General features: G+C 36.7%; 1 protein-coding gene across 3 annotated transcripts in view; it reads left to right on the top strand.

Annotated features, from left to right (window-relative positions):
- MMS22L (MMS22 like, DNA repair protein) overlaps nt 1-17,243 on the top strand; it is a 127,330-nt gene that overhangs the window by 79,484 nt on the left and 30,603 nt on the right. For all 3 annotated transcript variants that reach the window (XM_010808479.4, XM_005210855.5, NM_001206012.3), the window contains 4 exons: nt 6,075-6,268; nt 9,522-9,672; nt 11,365-11,516; nt 12,482-12,621. In XM_010808479.4, coding sequence (XP_010806781.1) covers nt 6,075-6,268; nt 9,522-9,672; nt 11,365-11,516; nt 12,482-12,621 — 637 coding nt within the window. The remainder of the gene's footprint in view (nt 1-6,074; nt 6,269-9,521; nt 9,673-11,364; nt 11,517-12,481; nt 12,622-17,243) is intronic.

Below are 17,243 nucleotides of genomic sequence, written 5' to 3' on the forward strand. Positions count from 1 at the left end.
TAAAGGTCAAAAGCAGAATAGGGTAACACATATATTCTCACTAAACAGTCTTTGATTCTCTGGCCAATAATATTCCATTATTCCATTTGTCGAATATATTTTATTTGGGAGTTTTTGTAACAGTTGAGGAAATGGCCATCCACTAGTAGTTGAGAGAGTAGGATTTGTTCTCTGGTGTGTCTTGTCTCTAAAGCCTATATCTTTCTAGATAATGCTCTACTGAATGTGTGGACATGATTGTTAGAAATTGGAATGAATAACAATAAGACTAAAGTAAATATTACCTTGCCTTATAGCCTATAAATTGTTTTTACCTAAGTTGTGTAATTTGACACTTCAGCAGCTCTATAGAGGATATAGTAGGGCAGTATTCCCATTTAACAGATGAAAAACTAAGTCTTAGTTTTCCGGGGTCACAGACTAGTCTTCTATCTCCTACACAAGTGTTCATTTGGATAATTTTTCCTTACACCTTGAGGAAGCTTTTTATTCCTATGTTGTTGTTGTTCAGTCTCTTACTCGTGTCCAACTCTCTGCTCCCGTATGAACCACAGTATGCCAGGCTTCTCTGTCCTTCACTACTTCCTGGCGTTTGCTCAAACTCATGTCCACTGAGGCAGTGATGCATCCAGCCATCTCATCCTCAGTCAGCTCCTCCTCTGCCCTCAATCTTTCCTAGCATCAGGGTCTTTTCCAGTGAGTCAGTTGTTTGCATCAGGTGGCGGAAGTATTGGAGTTTCAGCATCTGTCCTTCCAGTGAATATTCAGGGTTGATTTCCTTTAGGATTGACTGGTTTGATCTCGCAGGCCAAGGGACTCTCAAGAGTCTTCATCACATCAGTTCAAAAGCATCAGTTCTTTAGCCTTCAGCCTTCTTTATGGTCCAACTCTCACATCTGTACGTAGCATTGGAAAAACCATAGCCTTGACTCTACAGACCTTTGTCAGCAAAGTGATTATCTCTGCTTTTTAATACATGGTCTAGATTTGTCATAGCTTTCTTCCAAGTCACAGGTATCTTTTAATTTCATGGGTTCAGTCACCATCCACAGTGATTTTGGAGCCCAAGGAAAGAAAATCTGTAATTGTTTCCACTTTTCCCCCATCTACTTGCCAAAAAGTGATGGGACCAGTTGCCATGGTCTTCATTTCTTCAGTGTTGAATTTTAAGCCAGCTTTTCCCTCTCTTTTTTCACTTTCATCTAGAGGGTGTTTAGTTCCTCTTTGCTTTCTGCTATTACAGTGGTATCATTTACATATCTGAGGTTTTGGGTATTTCTCCCAGCAATCTTGATTCCAGCTTGTGAGTTATCTAGCCTGGCATTTCTCATGATGTAGTCTGCATAAAAGTTAAATAAGCAAGGTGACAATATACAGCCTCAATGTACTTCTTTCCCAATTTGGAACCAGTCCTTTGTTCCATGTCCGGTTCTAACCGTTGCTTCTTGTCCTGCATACAATGGTGCATTATATATGACTAGAAGTATCATTGCCAGTACTGGGCTTTTTTTTTTTTATCATCGCTTAATAGTCAAAACAGCCAGTAAACTCCTTGCCTTGACCTCACATATTCATTCAATCATTACCACCCATTCACCTCCTTGTCCATGTACACACAAATACATGGAGCCCCCATTCCAGGGAGCCCCTATAGGATATGCCTGGGCTACCACTCAACAGACTGGTTTCTGACCTGTTGCGTCTCCCTAGTAACTGGATATGCACAGAATTGTGGGGCAGGACTTCCCATTATCTTCTAGTGAGACTTTGCAGTATTCTCTTTATACCTAGAATCTGTTTTTGTTTTATTTTTGTTTTTATTTTTTGAAGACAGGATTGGATTAAATGATTTTTAAGATACCTTCCAGCTTTAAATCCTTGTTTTGTGGGGGTTGTTTGCTTTCTGGTAATTTCACTAGTTTGGTTATCTTATATTCTTTCTGGGTGGTAAAGCAGATTATAGCCCTGTTTTATAGATGTGAATAAGAATAACAGGAAGATCCAAAGTACCTGAGGTTTTTTGGGCTTTTTTTAGTAAATTTAATTGAAACTAAAAATGGTAGAGTATCCTGATTCCCATCCAGTTTTCCATTAGTTACATTCATCAGACACTTGGAATCATCACTCATAGTGGTTTAGAACAACTTTTTTTTTAACTTAGAGCTTCCCATTATATTTTTCACTGATGTGGATTGAAGTTGGCAGGCTTTGAAGTAGAACTTAAAAAAGGAATTCAGTTATTAATTTTTTTAACCCCCTTGCTTTCTGTTAGCTCTTACCAGTCATATTAATAGATGCCTCAGTATATTTGTATGTCTTTGTGAGGATGGGGAGGTGGGAGGGTGAGATATATAAAATCACTACAAAAAGTAACATGGAAATAAAAATAGGAAAACAAATCTTGGAAAGTAGAGCACAAGAACAGCTTTGTACAGGATCAGGAAAGTGCTTGAACTAACGAAGGTAAGCCCAAAGAAGCAGGATACCAGAGCTATTAATAAAACAGAAGCTTACGAAGACCTGGATAACTAGGTATGTACAAGTTTGGGCATTTCCATAGAGTAGCGATGGGCTTCTCAGGTGGATCAGTGGTAAAGAATCTACCTGTCAACCCTGGAGATGAATGTTCCATCGCTAGGTCAGGAAGATACTCCGGAGAAATGAATGGCAATCCACTCCAGTGTTCTTGCCTTTGAGATCCCGTGAACAGCGGGGCCTGGTGGGCCACAGCCCATGGAGTTGCAAAGAGTCTGGCACAACTTAGGGGCTAAACAACAACATAGTGTAGTGATAGGTTCCTGAACACTGTTGAGGATGTTATTCTTCACATGTAATCTTCACAATAACCCTGGTAGGTGGATAATAAATGATTTTTCCTAATTTTAACTCTTTAGAAAATGAAATTTGGGTGGTAACTCATTTTTTTTTAAGGTCACACAGCTCTGAGTGGCTTTGCTAATAACCAGCAGTTTTACCCAACACAAGCTACTTCTGTTGCCTCAATTCCCTCATTTTATAAGATTTGAATCATAATTATACCTACCTCATAGGGTGAGAAACAGTGCTTACAAACTTCCTAGTGTGGTTCTTGGCACATGGTAAGTACTAGTAAATGCTAGATGTTGCTATTGTTTCTGTGAAAGCTGCAATTTAAATAACTTGACATTCAGCAGATTTTTTTTTCTGCTATATTGGATCTTTTAGAACATAAGTGGGTTGGTTATGCATGTATATTTCCAAAATGATTTTAAAGTCAGTCTTCTACTTAAAACCTACATCCCTACCACTTTACAAAGCAAAGCTACATGTGGCTTCTCCAGCTTCTTTTCTTAAGCTTAGTAAAATTTCTTCAATCCAAGTAGGGAGAGAAGAAAATTGATCAATGTTTTAATTGTGTGTGTGAGCGCACACACATGCACATCTTAGTGTTACAGGGTGTGTGTTCTAGTGTATAAGGGAAAGTATGGGCTTCAGAGTCAGATTTTGATTCAGATTATGGGGCCAGCTCTTCTTAGCCATGTGACCTTTGGGGATATCATTATCATCTTTATCCTCTATAAAGAGGATTAGTGACACCCATCTCATAGAATTGTTCTGATTTTTAGTTAAAGAATTTCCAGCTTCATAAAGGATGATCGGAAATGATACCGCTTCCTGGAGAATCGATTTTAAAGAGTGAAGTAAATGGCTTATTTTATTTAGAAATAGTAAAATCCGTGCTACCCAAGTATAGTAAATTATTTATTATCCTTTGAGACCAATATACTTGAAAAAGCTTTAGATGGGTTTTGCAAATGGTGGTATTATTTCACTTGAACTCCAGTGTCTTGAAATGTACCCATGAATTTTGCTTTGTTGATATAGGCAATTGAGTTAGTTGCCAAATGGATTTTAGTGGTTTGATATTCATCTTACTCAAAGCTAAAGGACCTGAAATAATCTTTAGCCACTAGTTCAAGTTGAAAGCATCTCAGGCAAGTTTTACAGGAAGAGGACATAGCAGATATTTGGTTAGTTTTTATGAAACTTGATTACTATGATATTCTTTCTCCAGGTGTTTTGAACTGCCCCCAGTACTGCAAGTAGCATTAAGTTATGTCTCATAGTTATCCAAGAATTCCAGTGTAGAGAGACATAGAGTCCTAATGTTATATAACTTATACTTAAAATCTTTACTTTTGTGTTCAGTTCAGTCGCTCAGTCGTGTCCGACTCTTTGCGACCCCGTGAATCGCAGCACGCCAGGCCTCCCTGTCCATCACCAATTCCTGGAGTTCACTCAAACTCACGTCCATCGAGTTGGTGATGCCATCCAGCCATCTCATCCTCTGTTGTCCCCTTTTCCTCCTGCCCCCAATCCCTCCCAGCATCAGAGTCTTTTCCAATGAGTCAACTCTTCGCATGAGGTGGCCGAAGTACTGGAGTTTCAGCTTTAGCATCAGTCCTTCCAAAGAACACCCAAGGCTGATCTCCTTTAGAATGGACTGGTTGGATCTCCTTGCAGTCCAAGGGACTCTCAAGAGTCTTCTCCAATACCACAGTTCAAAAGCATCAATTCTTCGGCACTCAGCTTTCTTCACAGTCCAACTCTCACATCCATACATGACTACTGGAAAAACCATAGCCTTGACTAGATGGACCTTTGTTGGCAAAGTAATGTCTCTGCTTTTGAATATGTTATTAGGTTGGTCATAACTTTTCCTTCCAAGGAGTAAGCGTCTTTTAATTTCATGGCTGCAGTCACCATCTGCAGTGATTTTGGAGCCCCAAAAAAATAAAAGTCTGACACTGTTTCGACTGTTTCCCCATCTATTTCCCATGAAGTGATGGGACCAGATGCCATGATCTTCGTTTTCTGAATGTTGAGCTTTAAGCCAACTTTTTCACTCTTTTATAGTTATGTGAAAAATACGATGAGGTGGTCTTGCCACCAGTTTTGATCTTTTTGTGGAATTGCTTTAAATCTGTGCATTAGTTCCGTATTTTATATAGTTATTTTGAGTGTCCACTTCTTCTTGATGAACTGATTTAAAGCATCAGGAATGTTGGACTTAATGTAATTTTCCTTCTTTTTTTAAAGTACTAGTCATTTTTCTTAATGGAATACTGCTACTATCAAAGGAAGTATTCTGGCTTAGCTCCACTGGTTTATTTTCACTGTTTGCTCTTTAATTGAAGAAAACAAATATAAGGGTGCTGTGTATGCATTTGTGTCTACTCAATTGAGATGGCAGTTATATGTACAGAAATAGAAATAACATTACAGTTATATATACAGAAACAGGAATAACATCATAGTTGCATGTTTAGTTTTAAATAATATTATTAATTGTTGGGCATATTGCATTATCTTCTATTGCAGATCACTAGAAAAATCTTTTGGTATTCACCCCTGTTATGTTTCTGTTAAGGTCTTAGAGATGTCTCAGTTTTCCATAGGAAAAGTGAGTAAATGACAAATCAAAACTTGAGCCAGTATTGAATTCACGTTTTACTGATTTTTGGAGAAGAATGATTTTATTATTTTTTATCATGTGAAAATGATTATGGGTCTTTTTGGACCAAAAGACTAATAATGTTGTATCTAGCACAGTTTTATATTCCAGCTTAATGTCTATGTCTGCTCTAAACAAGAAAAGTATTTTAATTTAAAATATCACATATAAGCCATAAATACTTTCCTCTTGGTACATCATAACCTAAAGCTCACAGGAGAAGTGGCTTAAAATTTTGTTTTTATGTCTAGATTGTAAGTAAAATCACTTGTCATAGCGAGTTGCAAAATGCAAACCTTCATTTTGAAGCTGCCTGTTTCTCATTTAGATCTGACATATTAAAAAGCATATAATTAATGCTTGACATTAGTAATTAACATTAACATTATGGTACTTAATATGCCATCGTTCATCCATCAAATAACCAGAAATGCATAATGTCTTGGCATAAAGGTTTTAATTAGATAGAACTGTCCTTCAGTTTTCACATGGTGTAAATGTTAAAACCCCAAAATGTATTTAAAGAAAAATTTTGTATTTGTTTGTTGGGTGTTAGCTGTATTTTTATTTATTTTTTTAGGAGTCTGCATCAACAATTGCGTCAGGAACTTCAAAGGGAGCATGGGGACCTCAGTGTGCAGTCTTCATTATCGACTAAAGAGCGCCACCTTGCTGCAGTTGCCAGTGCGCTGTGGAGGCATTTCTTTTCATTTCTGAAGAGTCAGAGAATGTCGCAGATAGTGCCTCTCTCACAACTCGCGGATGCAGCCGCAGGTCAGCGTTCTTTATTTGCCAGTTAGTTTCTCATTTTGCAGACTCGGTCAGTTTTTTCTTCTGTTTGCTTAGTAGCAAACTCTTATTTTATTACAGTGTAATAAATATTTTGACAACCAGGAAGAAAAGAATTATGTATTTTAAAATTAGGATTCTTTGGCTTGTTTATTATTTTCCTGTTAGTAAAAGTAAAAACTAAGTGAAGATTTGCTAAAAAGATCATTTTTAACCTTAAAACTACTGTACTTACATGAGCTTTTCTTATTCATGCATTATTTGGAAAGTAAAACAGCATTTGACTTCTAGTTCAGGTCGTTTATTTTCAGATTGTATGTGCGGATACCTAGTAAAATATGAAATTGAATAAAGAGCAAAAAGAGATGGAATGAATTCCACTTCAACATAAAGCCGATGAGATCAGAATGACATGGAGTACATAGAATGTTACTGTTCAGACTTCTGTTAGATTCTATTTTAGGTTGTAATTTTTACTTAATTTGATTATTAGCCTATAGACATGTCCTTAGACTTTAATGGACTCTGAATCAGATGAAATTATAGGCAAGAATTTGAATATATATATTCACATATGCACTTTCCCACAAGAAGTCTTTATCTTTTTCAAAGGGATATTTTATCCAACGTATGTTAAGAAGTACTGGAATAGAGATCAATATGGTGACTACATGTATTTAAATGCGGTTTTTAAGAAGATGTTTAATGTATTTAAATGTAAATGCTTTTAAAAACCTAAGCTCTAAACCAAGGTTTATTTTACCCTAGTGTGAATAAGGAAAACTGAGCTAAAAGCATTACATAAAAGACTTCATGATATACATTTGAAAAGATTTTGAATTCTGGTAGTGCTTCCATAATTAAGACTTTACAGCGATACACAGATTGGAGAACTGTGACAGGCAGTGCTTTTGCAACCACTGGAATGTCTGTGAAAATAAATACTGACTTTCAGTTTAACCAAAGCAGTCATTACTAGTCAATATGACTTATCTTTCTACCATTCATCATCCCAACTCTCACTTAATGACCAAAATGATACACGTTAGTCAGTACTGTCTTAGGTCCTGAAAATAAATAGTAATATAGATATAAAGCAAATGTATGTGGGTTTGGGGTTTGTTTTGCAGTAAAGACAGGAGGCAAAAATTTCCTGCGTTAAAAAATAGTTAATGAATACTTTGCCATTGGGGATTTATCAATGGGAAAAAAAGAATTACAGTTCCTTTTTTCATGCATAAGCTCCACGTTCTTAGGGAAGGAAGAGAACATAGGTAAGTAAAATGTGTAATATGTCAGATGATGATAAATGGAGAAAAAGAAAAATATAGAAAAGGATAGGGATAGGGAACCTGGGTTCGATCCCTGGGTTGAGAAGATCTGGAGGAGGGCATGGCAACCCACTCCAGTATTCTTCCCTGGAGAATCCCCATGAACAGAGGAGCCTGGCGGGCTACAGTCCATGGGGTCACAAAGAGTAGGACACAACTGATCTATTAAGCACGAGGAAAGATCACAGGCAAGTTATAATTTTAAATAAGAGTTGCCCAGAAAACATGTATAGGTATCATTTATTTGAGCAAAGACCCGAAGAAGGTGAGATATGCGGCTATGCAGATATGAGCTATGCAAAAATCCAGAGGCAAGAGCATGTCTGGTGTGTTCACTAATGAATCGTAGGTCCTGATGGAATCAAAGGATTGCTGGAGGGGTTGGGAACCTAGAGGAGGAGAGTTGGAAAGCTGATTTGGTGTCAGAAAGAGGGGGTCTTCAAAGTAGGGATTTCAGTGATATTGTACTTACGGGCAGTGTCAGGTTCTCTGTATCACCATGGGAGTGAGTGGCTAAAGTAGTGGAAGGTAGTCTCACTGAAGGAGAGAAGTTCAAGGCCAAGAGACTGGGAGAAAAAAAAAATCATCAAGAACTATGACAGGACTGCAGTTAGAAAGGATGATCATGAGCTACAATCTTCAAGGAATGAGAGGTGGCAAAGGAGGGAACAGTAGACAGGTGCAACGAAGAGAGCGTTGGTATGATTTGATGACCTGAGACTCAGAGCCAGAGGTTTTTAAGAAGAGGAAGGGACAATGATCTAGAAGCAGCAGCATGGACCAGAAGTTGCTCACCCTCTGTGGGTCCAGTGTATGAGAGTGTGGGAAGATATAAATAGCCACCATTTGAGAGAGCACTACAGGAGGCAGTGCTTAATAAATAATTTATTGACAAACGTAAATTGATGTTGGACAAGGAAATGGCAACCCACTCCAGTATTGCCTGGAGAATCCCATGGACAGAGGAGCCTGGTGGACGACAATCCATGGGGTTGCAAAGAGTTGGACACAACTGAGTGCACATGCACATAAATTGATGTACTACAAATTAGGTTGGGGAATCCCAGGAAATCACAAAATAAAGTCTATTTGTTTACCATGGTGATCTAAGACATTCTGGTTCCTAGGCTTTTTGAGTTCTGAGGGAAGTGGAGTATCATTGATTGTAGGAAATCACTGTTTACTAGAAGAAAATGTCCAGTGTCCATGGTGAGTTAGAGCTCTTCATCTGTGGTCAGTGAAAGTGGAGATCGCTCAGTCGTGTCTGTGGTAGGTGATGAGTAAATTAACTTGATTGGAAAAGAGTGGATGCTAGAAATATTTTTAGTAATGGATCATTTGGGTGAAAGAGGCTCTTTAGCAGAGCCATTAGGTTTAGAATTTGCCATTTGAGGGCTTTCCTGGTGGTTCAGTGATAAAGAATCCTTTGCCAAGGCAGGAAACATGGGTTTGGTCCCTGATCTGTAAAGATCCTACATGCCTTGAAGGAACTAAGCCCGTGCATTACCCCTGTTGAGCATGCATTCCAGATCCAGGGAGCTGTAACTACTGAAGCTCGTGCTCCTAGAGCCTGTGTTCCACAACAAGAAAAGTGACTGCAGTGAATCAGTCAATAAATTTTTTTTTCTAATTTACCATTTGAAGGGCCTTTCTATAACAGATGCATTGTGATGATGCTGAGACAGATTTTTCCAGACCCTTTCTTGGAGATGCAGATAATCAGCACAGAAATTTCTTTGATGATACGAGTTTAGTTCAGTTTTAGCTTTCTGTTCTACATTTCTAAAATGTGACATTTACTGTTTAGTGCTGATTTTTAAAAAAATCACTATTAACATAATTTAAGGGAGATAGTGGGTTTTTTTTTTTTACATTCTCACTGTAAGTTTCTCTCATTCTAAATCTAGATTTTACTTTGCTGGCAATGGATTTGCCCAGCACAGCCCCATCAGATCTTCAGCCTCAGCCAGTTACATCAATGATACAACTCTTTGGTTGGGATGATATCATCTGGCCCCAAGTTGTAGCCAGATATTTAAGTCATTTCCTACAAAATAGGTAAGTGTTTTTATTTCAGGTATACACATTAATATAAACCCACAATAGATTAGTTCACAAGGAAGGTGAGCATTTCCAAAATAAAAACTGATCTTTGCTATGTATACTTTCACTGGGACAATTTGTTACTTTTCTGTGTATCCACATTTTGACTGTATTAATAGTAGGAAACTTTTGTTAAAACAATGTTGCTGCTGCTTTGTCAAAATGGTTTTTATAGGACTGCCTTAACTTATCCAGAAATGATTTTTCTACACTCACCATTGTGAAAGAAATTATACAATTAATATTGCTAAATCTGTAAGACACTATTTTATTATTACAGTTTTAGTTTAATGATAGCTTTCCTCTTCACACTAGGTTTTTAAAGATCTGACTTTTGTGCAGTGATGAACAAGAGACTTCATCACCTTGAACTTTGATTTCCATGTCTTTAAGTGTCTGCATTACATAAGAGATCTGAGGAACCCCAACAGAAAAAATATACAGTCAGTAATAGAAATGGTATAGAACAATCAGGGTGATTCAAATAAGAATATCAAGATAAGGGAAAATAAAATAAATATGCAAGCCTAAGAGACCAATGTAGATCTGGTCACAGCTGCCAGTCAGTGAAAATGAAGAGAGGTATTCTTCTTAAAAGGAAGTTCATTAAGCATAGTCATTAATCATTTTCTCACTAGCTTTCAGTTACACAGTAAGGGAGTTCAACTTCAATTGGATTACTTTTAGGATCCCTTCCAGCTTAAGAATTCTTGGATGACAACAAACATTTATTTATATTATTTGTTAAATACTTGTGCTGAAATTATCTTAAGGATTTGTTTTTAAAATAATATTGGTATGTTAGCAGCAAGGAAGGACTAACTGAAATGAAGCAACTGAAGTGAAATGCAAAGATGTTAAGTAGTGTTGGGAGGTTGTATAGGTGATAAACAACCCATCTGAGTTCCGTTTTGTATTCTCTTTTTTTATGAAAATGTGTATTCAGAGTATTTCAAAACAGTACTTTCAGAGTGATGATTTATGTATTTTTCACGTGTCTAATAACTTTATACAACATTTATAATTAGGTTAAGACTATCCCCATCCTCTCTTATAAAATGATTAGAAATAAGATGAAGCCAGACCTTTGACTTTGTAAAATAATTAAAAAAAAAACTCCTGTTCAGATGTTATTTTGGAGTTCCTGTGGGTGGGGGAGCAGGAAAGGAAGGGATGTAGATTGGATTGGTTGGGAGACCCTCATAGAAATGTGTTTTACCTTTTTTCTTCTGTATATGGTCATGCCCGCTTCTCTGTTTTGCTCTTAAGGGCCACTGTTTTTTATTGTGCTTGCCACTTCCTTCAGTATTATCACACAAAGCTACTTAAACCCCTTCCTTGTTTTTCTAATTTTAACCGTGTCTCTCCCTTGGCGTAAGTCATATGTATGCCACCAGTGGAAAAAGGAAATTTTAAAAATTAGGGCATTATAAATGAAAGCAAGAATATTTGTCTAAAATATTTTGTGGTGTGTGTAGTGTTTATCTTCAGCAGAGCATGTCTGCATTCGTGTGTTTGTAAAATAAGTGAGACCAAAAACTGGGGAGTATTAGAATGTTTTATTTCGGAATCTCTGTACTCAGGGAACACATTGTCAGGGTTTTGTTTTGGTTTCTGTTTTTAATATTCATCAACTTATTTTTACAGCATGTTATGTGAAGCACTTTCTCATTCAGGCTGTGTATCTTTTCAAGCCCTAACTGTAAGATCATGGATCCGTTGCATTTTGCAAATGTATGTAAAAAACCTTCATGTGCCAGATGACTCATTCATTGATATAAATCCTGAACAGGCAGTTGGTAAGTACTGCAAGTGTTTTGCTTTCTGGATTGCTAAGTATGTTTAGAATTTCCTGTTTTGTTACATAAATTAATAGAAAAGATTTTAAAAATGTATTTGTAAGTAGGTATTAATATGAACAGAAGTTTATTTCCATTTGCAGTCTGTTTATTTTTTTCTTGATATTTTCCCATTACTGTATATGACGAATTTCTCTCCTATAAAGATAAAAGAACTTATTTCCTTGGAAGCTCAGAACAAAAATTTGTTCTCAGGTGACAAGCTATTTTTTTACCTTGAAGAAACTGATCAGAAAAAAAAAGTGGAGATAGGAAGTAAATAACCAGATATCATACTGTGAACACCCTATAAAGAAAAATATCCAATTATGAATAATTTACTCCTTTTCCTTGCAACCTTTTTTTTTTTTTTTAATATTCCATACTGTTCTGGTTGTCTGAAGCATATGCATTTTCCTTTTCCTAAAGCTATTGTTTATGGCCAGTTGTAAATCTTGGAAAGGCTGGACTGAAAACATGCTCCACATTTACTTTTATATTTATTATATCAGTTGGCTTTACATTAACAACTTTTGGGACTAGGATATTCACAAGTAAATGTTTGTTTTTAAATAAAGCCTTCCTGTAGTGAGAGAAACTTAGTTTTTAATAATGTATAAATTTTAATTTTAAAACAAATGATTGTCACAAATGAAGAATGCTACATTCTCTGCTCTCCCGTGTGTGTGTGTCTGTGTGTGTGTGTGTGTGTGCATGTGCTCAGTTGTGTCTGACGCTTTGTGACCCTGTGGACTATATAGCCCGCCTGGCTCCTCTGTCCATGGAATTCCCCAGGCAAGAATACTGGAGTGGGTTGCTGTTTCCTACTCCAGTAATGTATGTGTGTGTGTGTGTGTGTGTGTGTGTGTGTGTGTGTATAACATAAATTTATATCATAAGTATATAAATATAATTTATTTTGACAGAAAAGGACTACATGGAACAGTTGACTGAACTGACAAGGTTGCTATTTAAGCTATCAGAAGTAAAGAATATTTTCTCGAAGTCTCAAGTTGAATTACCCATCCCAGACGATCCTAAAAAAGCACTTATTCGGTTCTTTGAGGTATTTTTTTATTCATTAATATAATTGTCCAAATCAGTTATAATTATTTTTCCAAAAATCCTAAAGTGTTCATTATGTTTTTCATTATAAAATGAGTTATTTTAAACTGAATCATATTATTGGTTGCTGCTATTATAAAATTCTGGAGGAATAGAAATGTGAATCTAAGATATAGCATATAATTCATTCTTGAGGGCAGCAGAGGAAATACATTTAATGAAAAATAGTAAGAGTAAAGAATGCCACATAAAAACCTTACTCCAAATCTGATCGAAATCATAGGAGTATCTTATTGCTAAAATTGCTGGATAACCATATTCTTCAGGTACTTAAATCTCCTTATATATGGTGCATAATAGTTCCAACTTAATGTTTACCACCCTGTAACAAACTGTAAATTTTACAGTAAAATTTTAGTGTGTATTCAGCATAAGCACCAGCTACTTCATATCCATAACATGGTTGGGGCTTTAAAATCTAATCCATTTGTTTTGTCTCTGTAATAAATAGTCCATTCAACATTTTACTTTATTAATTATTAATTTTGTAGGGATCTATCTTACGTGATAGTTTTTGTTTTATAGCCTAATTGAGGTTGTTAATGTGCTTGGATTAGTGTTTTTGTAAGCTCTTCACAGTAAAACTTGGTTTATTTTCCCACAGTGGTTGATACTAACTGCAATGAAAATCATTACAACCCATAAGCTCTTTCCATAAACGTGAATTCTTCCATTGGTTTTCGTTAAGTTAAAATATAATTGTAAAACAGAGATGTCGTATTAATCTTAAAAATATTTCATAATGGTATAGTGAAAGTGAGTATGAAAGTCGCTCAGTTGTGTCCGATTCTTTGCAACCCAGGCCAGAATTCTCCAGGCCAGAATGCTGGAGTGGGTAGCCTTTCCCTTCTCCAGGGAATCATCCCAACCCAGGGATCGAACCCAGGTCTCCCACATTGCAGGCATATTCTTTACAGGGAAGCCCAGGAATAATGGAGTAGGTAGTCTGTCCCTTCTCCAGGGGATCTTCAGTATATGCAAATATAAAATACACATGTCTCTGGAGCCTTTTCTTTCGTTCTTGATTGGATCTCCATCTGTAATTAAACACCTTTGCCAGGGACCATCCTGGGCCAGAAAAGAATGTAAAAGTCAAGCACCCCACCGATCATATTCGAAGGCTCTCCTAATTTAATCCTATCCAAATTAATTGCTCTTTCACCACTCACTAAATTATAGTTACTTGCTAAATGCTAGATAGTATTCAGCGAAGATTTCTTAGGGACTTGAAGAACCAAAAGAACTAGTCCTTGATCTTAGTGAACTTTTACTTTGAGAATACAAGACATGCCCAGAGATTAAAATAATAAGATAGTATATGATAAGTGCCAATTAGTTGATAGGTCAATCAGCAGGTTAAGAATTCAGAGCATCTTGATATAAGAAGTTTAGATTTTATTGTGAACAGGTTTTATAAATTTTTAAGTAGGTATGATTTGATCAAATGACTTTAAGAAAATTGGTAATAACAGAGAACAGAGTACATTAAAGGCTCAGGAGCACTAATGGCCAGAAACTAGTGGGATTTAGGAGGAATTGAAGATTGAACTAGGGAATCTTTGAATGATTAGGAAATACTGTGTTTAACTAGAAGAATGATGACCTTAAAAAGAGATCATGATTTAGGATGGGGCCATAGTAGGTGAGAAGCCCAATTTTAAACCTGTTGAGTTTGAAATTCTGTCAGGGGGTGCTCAGGAACCTCTCTCCCCCACCACGTGCTATGACTCAGAACTCAGCATATAGTTGTACTTAGGTCTATGATTTATCACAGTGAAAGTTTTCAACGTACAGTCAGCAAAGAGAAAAGGTACATGGGTAACATCTGGAGTAACCAAGCACAGCTTCCAAGAGTCCTCTTCTAGTGATATTACCCTGGACGTGCTTAATTCTTCCAGCAAGGAATTGTGAGAGCAACCTGGGAAATTCTTTACTGGGGGAACTCTTAAATGACTGAGTGCCCAGGAGTTTTTTGGGTTTTTTTAATGGGAGCTGGCCACCTAGGCCCTGTTTGTTCAGCACGTTAAAAAAATCCAGATTCTCAGAAGGGAAGCAGATATCCAGCATAACTGTACTGATTGCACAAACTGTTGAAGCACAGTGAGCCATTCTTATCAGAAAATGATGGGGAAAAAAATCTAAGGTTCCAAAAACCAACACAGGGCCAACCTTGCATGTAAGCCTTTTAAAGATAGTGATTGGGACCTGCTATGTTAATTCTCCTTAGCAGAGAAATGATAGCATGGCATGAAAGTAGGGATAGTCAAGGCACTGAGAAATACACATCTCATAATTAGGGTAAGGCTAAACTTAGAGAAATACTGAAATCTAGGGCACTGGTTTTCTCAAAAGTCCTTTCATAGACTTCTAGGAGTCAGTAATTTTCAGGGGTTCTGTGAGCTCAAAAGTATATTGGCGTTTATACAAAGAACGTAAAAGCTGTAGTAGAAATCAACACCATGGCCCAAGATGATACTAGTAATCATTATAATTTTCAAGGCCATGCAATCAAACGGGGAGAAAAGCCAGTTCACTTAAGAATATCACTAATGAAGCCATAAAGTTATTGATTTTAATAAATTTTGACGCTTGAGTACATGCCCTTTTTGTATTCTGTGAATGACAATAGGAAGTGTATTTAAAGTACATTTGCTGCACACCAAAGAAAGACTGTTTAAATAAGAAACACTTAAGTAATTGAGTTGCATGCTGAACGGACACTTTTATCATGAAAGAACAACTGACAAAATATGGTTATTCAGACCTGAGTATTTGGCAGATATTTTCTTAAAAATGAGCCTATCACTTCCAAGAAAGCAACTTTGAAATCACTTCAAAGACAGCATTTTTGCTGCTGCTGCTAAGTCGCTTCAGTCGTGTCCGACTCCGTGCGACCCCATAGACGGCAGCCCACCAGGCTCCGCCATCCCTGGAATTCTTCAGGCAAGAACACTGGAGTGGGTTGCCATTTCCTTCTCCAATGCATTAAAGTGAAAAGTCAAAGTGAAGTCTCTCAGTCGTGTCCAACTCTTCGCGACCCTATGGGCTGCAGCCTACCAGTCTCCTCCGTCCTTGAGATTTTCTAGGCAAGAGTACTGCAGTGGCTTGCCATTGCTTTCTCCAAAGCTTTCAAGAAAATTAGAATTTTGGAACACTTATATTTGCCACCAGGACTTGATAGTTTAAGACTTTTGAATAGCATTGGTGTTAACAAATAACGATAATTTGTTATATTAACAAATATGATTTTTAAAAAATACAGACAGTGAAATGTGTTGTCCAAATTGGGAACCAAAATTTTTCAGATAACAAGTACAGACTTTTTAGAAAGCATGCATGGGTGGAAAACATGCATTCAAAGCACTGGACAGACCAATGGCTTTTAATGTAGCAGAGTAAGAATATGCATTAAAGTGACTTTGGATGCCATATTACAACTCACATTTAAGAAATACCACCTGTCAAGTTTCAGTATCAAAAAGGAATCCCACAATTATCTGAAAAATTTATTAAAATATTTTTTCTTCTTCCAGCTACATATATTTATGAGACTTGTTTGTTTTTATCTACAACATATGCAACAGATTGTATGCAGAAGCAGATATGAGAATAACTATCTTTTATTAAGCCAGACGTTAAAGAGATATGGAAAAATGTAAAAAAAAAAAAAAAAAAGCCACTTTTCAGTACTTTTTTTGTTTGTTTTGGAAAAGGAAGTTATTTTCACTAAAAATATATTCTGGTAACATGTTTATAATTTAAAAAAATAATTTGAAATTTTATGTTGTAATTCCTAATATCATAAATTTCAATGGATACAGTTCAAATAATATAATAATAAGCCCTTTAAGATCCTCAATTTTAAAGTGTATAACAGGAAACTGAGACAAAAAGTTTGAGAATTTCTGGTCCAGGAAAAGAAATATAGAAAACCAAGGGCAGAGACCTAAATGGAAAAGGGGATTTGTTGAGTATATATCTTTTGTTCTCACCAGTTCACTTCCTAATCACTCAAGTTCACTAGGCTTCTTATCTTTTCCTTTATTCTACGTTTTATCATCAACACGGCTAACTTGAATATCACCTTGGATAACTTACCTTGAGTCCCCATTTCAAATCTTCTCCAATAGTCTCAGTGGTCTTCACTTCTGCTGTCATCCATCCACTCCCATGACTAATCACTGAACCATGGCGTCACTTGGTGCATCTGAAAGTTCACTGACTGTCACCACTTCACTTTCCTTCCAACTCTTTGAGTGACTTCATCAGGACCTTCCTTTCCCTTTTTCCGAAGTCCAGCATTCTCTGATGGTCTCACTTTCTTCTCTATCTACCTTATCTAAACCTCTTGGAGGCCTCATTTCAACTACTCTTAACCAACACACTCAGTCTCCCATCCCTGTCTTCTGGTTACAGCTCTAAACCTTCAACTTTGGATCAGTACAACCACCTGGTTTCTTTCCTTTGTCTTATCTTCTCAGAGCTTCAGGAGAAAAACCACATAACCATGTATACTGGTGCCATTCATGTTCCAGTTTGGGTGATTGAAATTCATTGGAAGTT

Source organism: Bos taurus, chromosome 9, assembly GCF_002263795.3.
Source record: "Bos taurus isolate L1 Dominette 01449 registration number 42190680 breed Hereford chromosome 9, ARS-UCD2.0, whole genome shotgun sequence".
NCBI classification, from domain to species: domain Eukaryota; kingdom Metazoa; phylum Chordata; class Mammalia; order Artiodactyla; family Bovidae; genus Bos; species Bos taurus.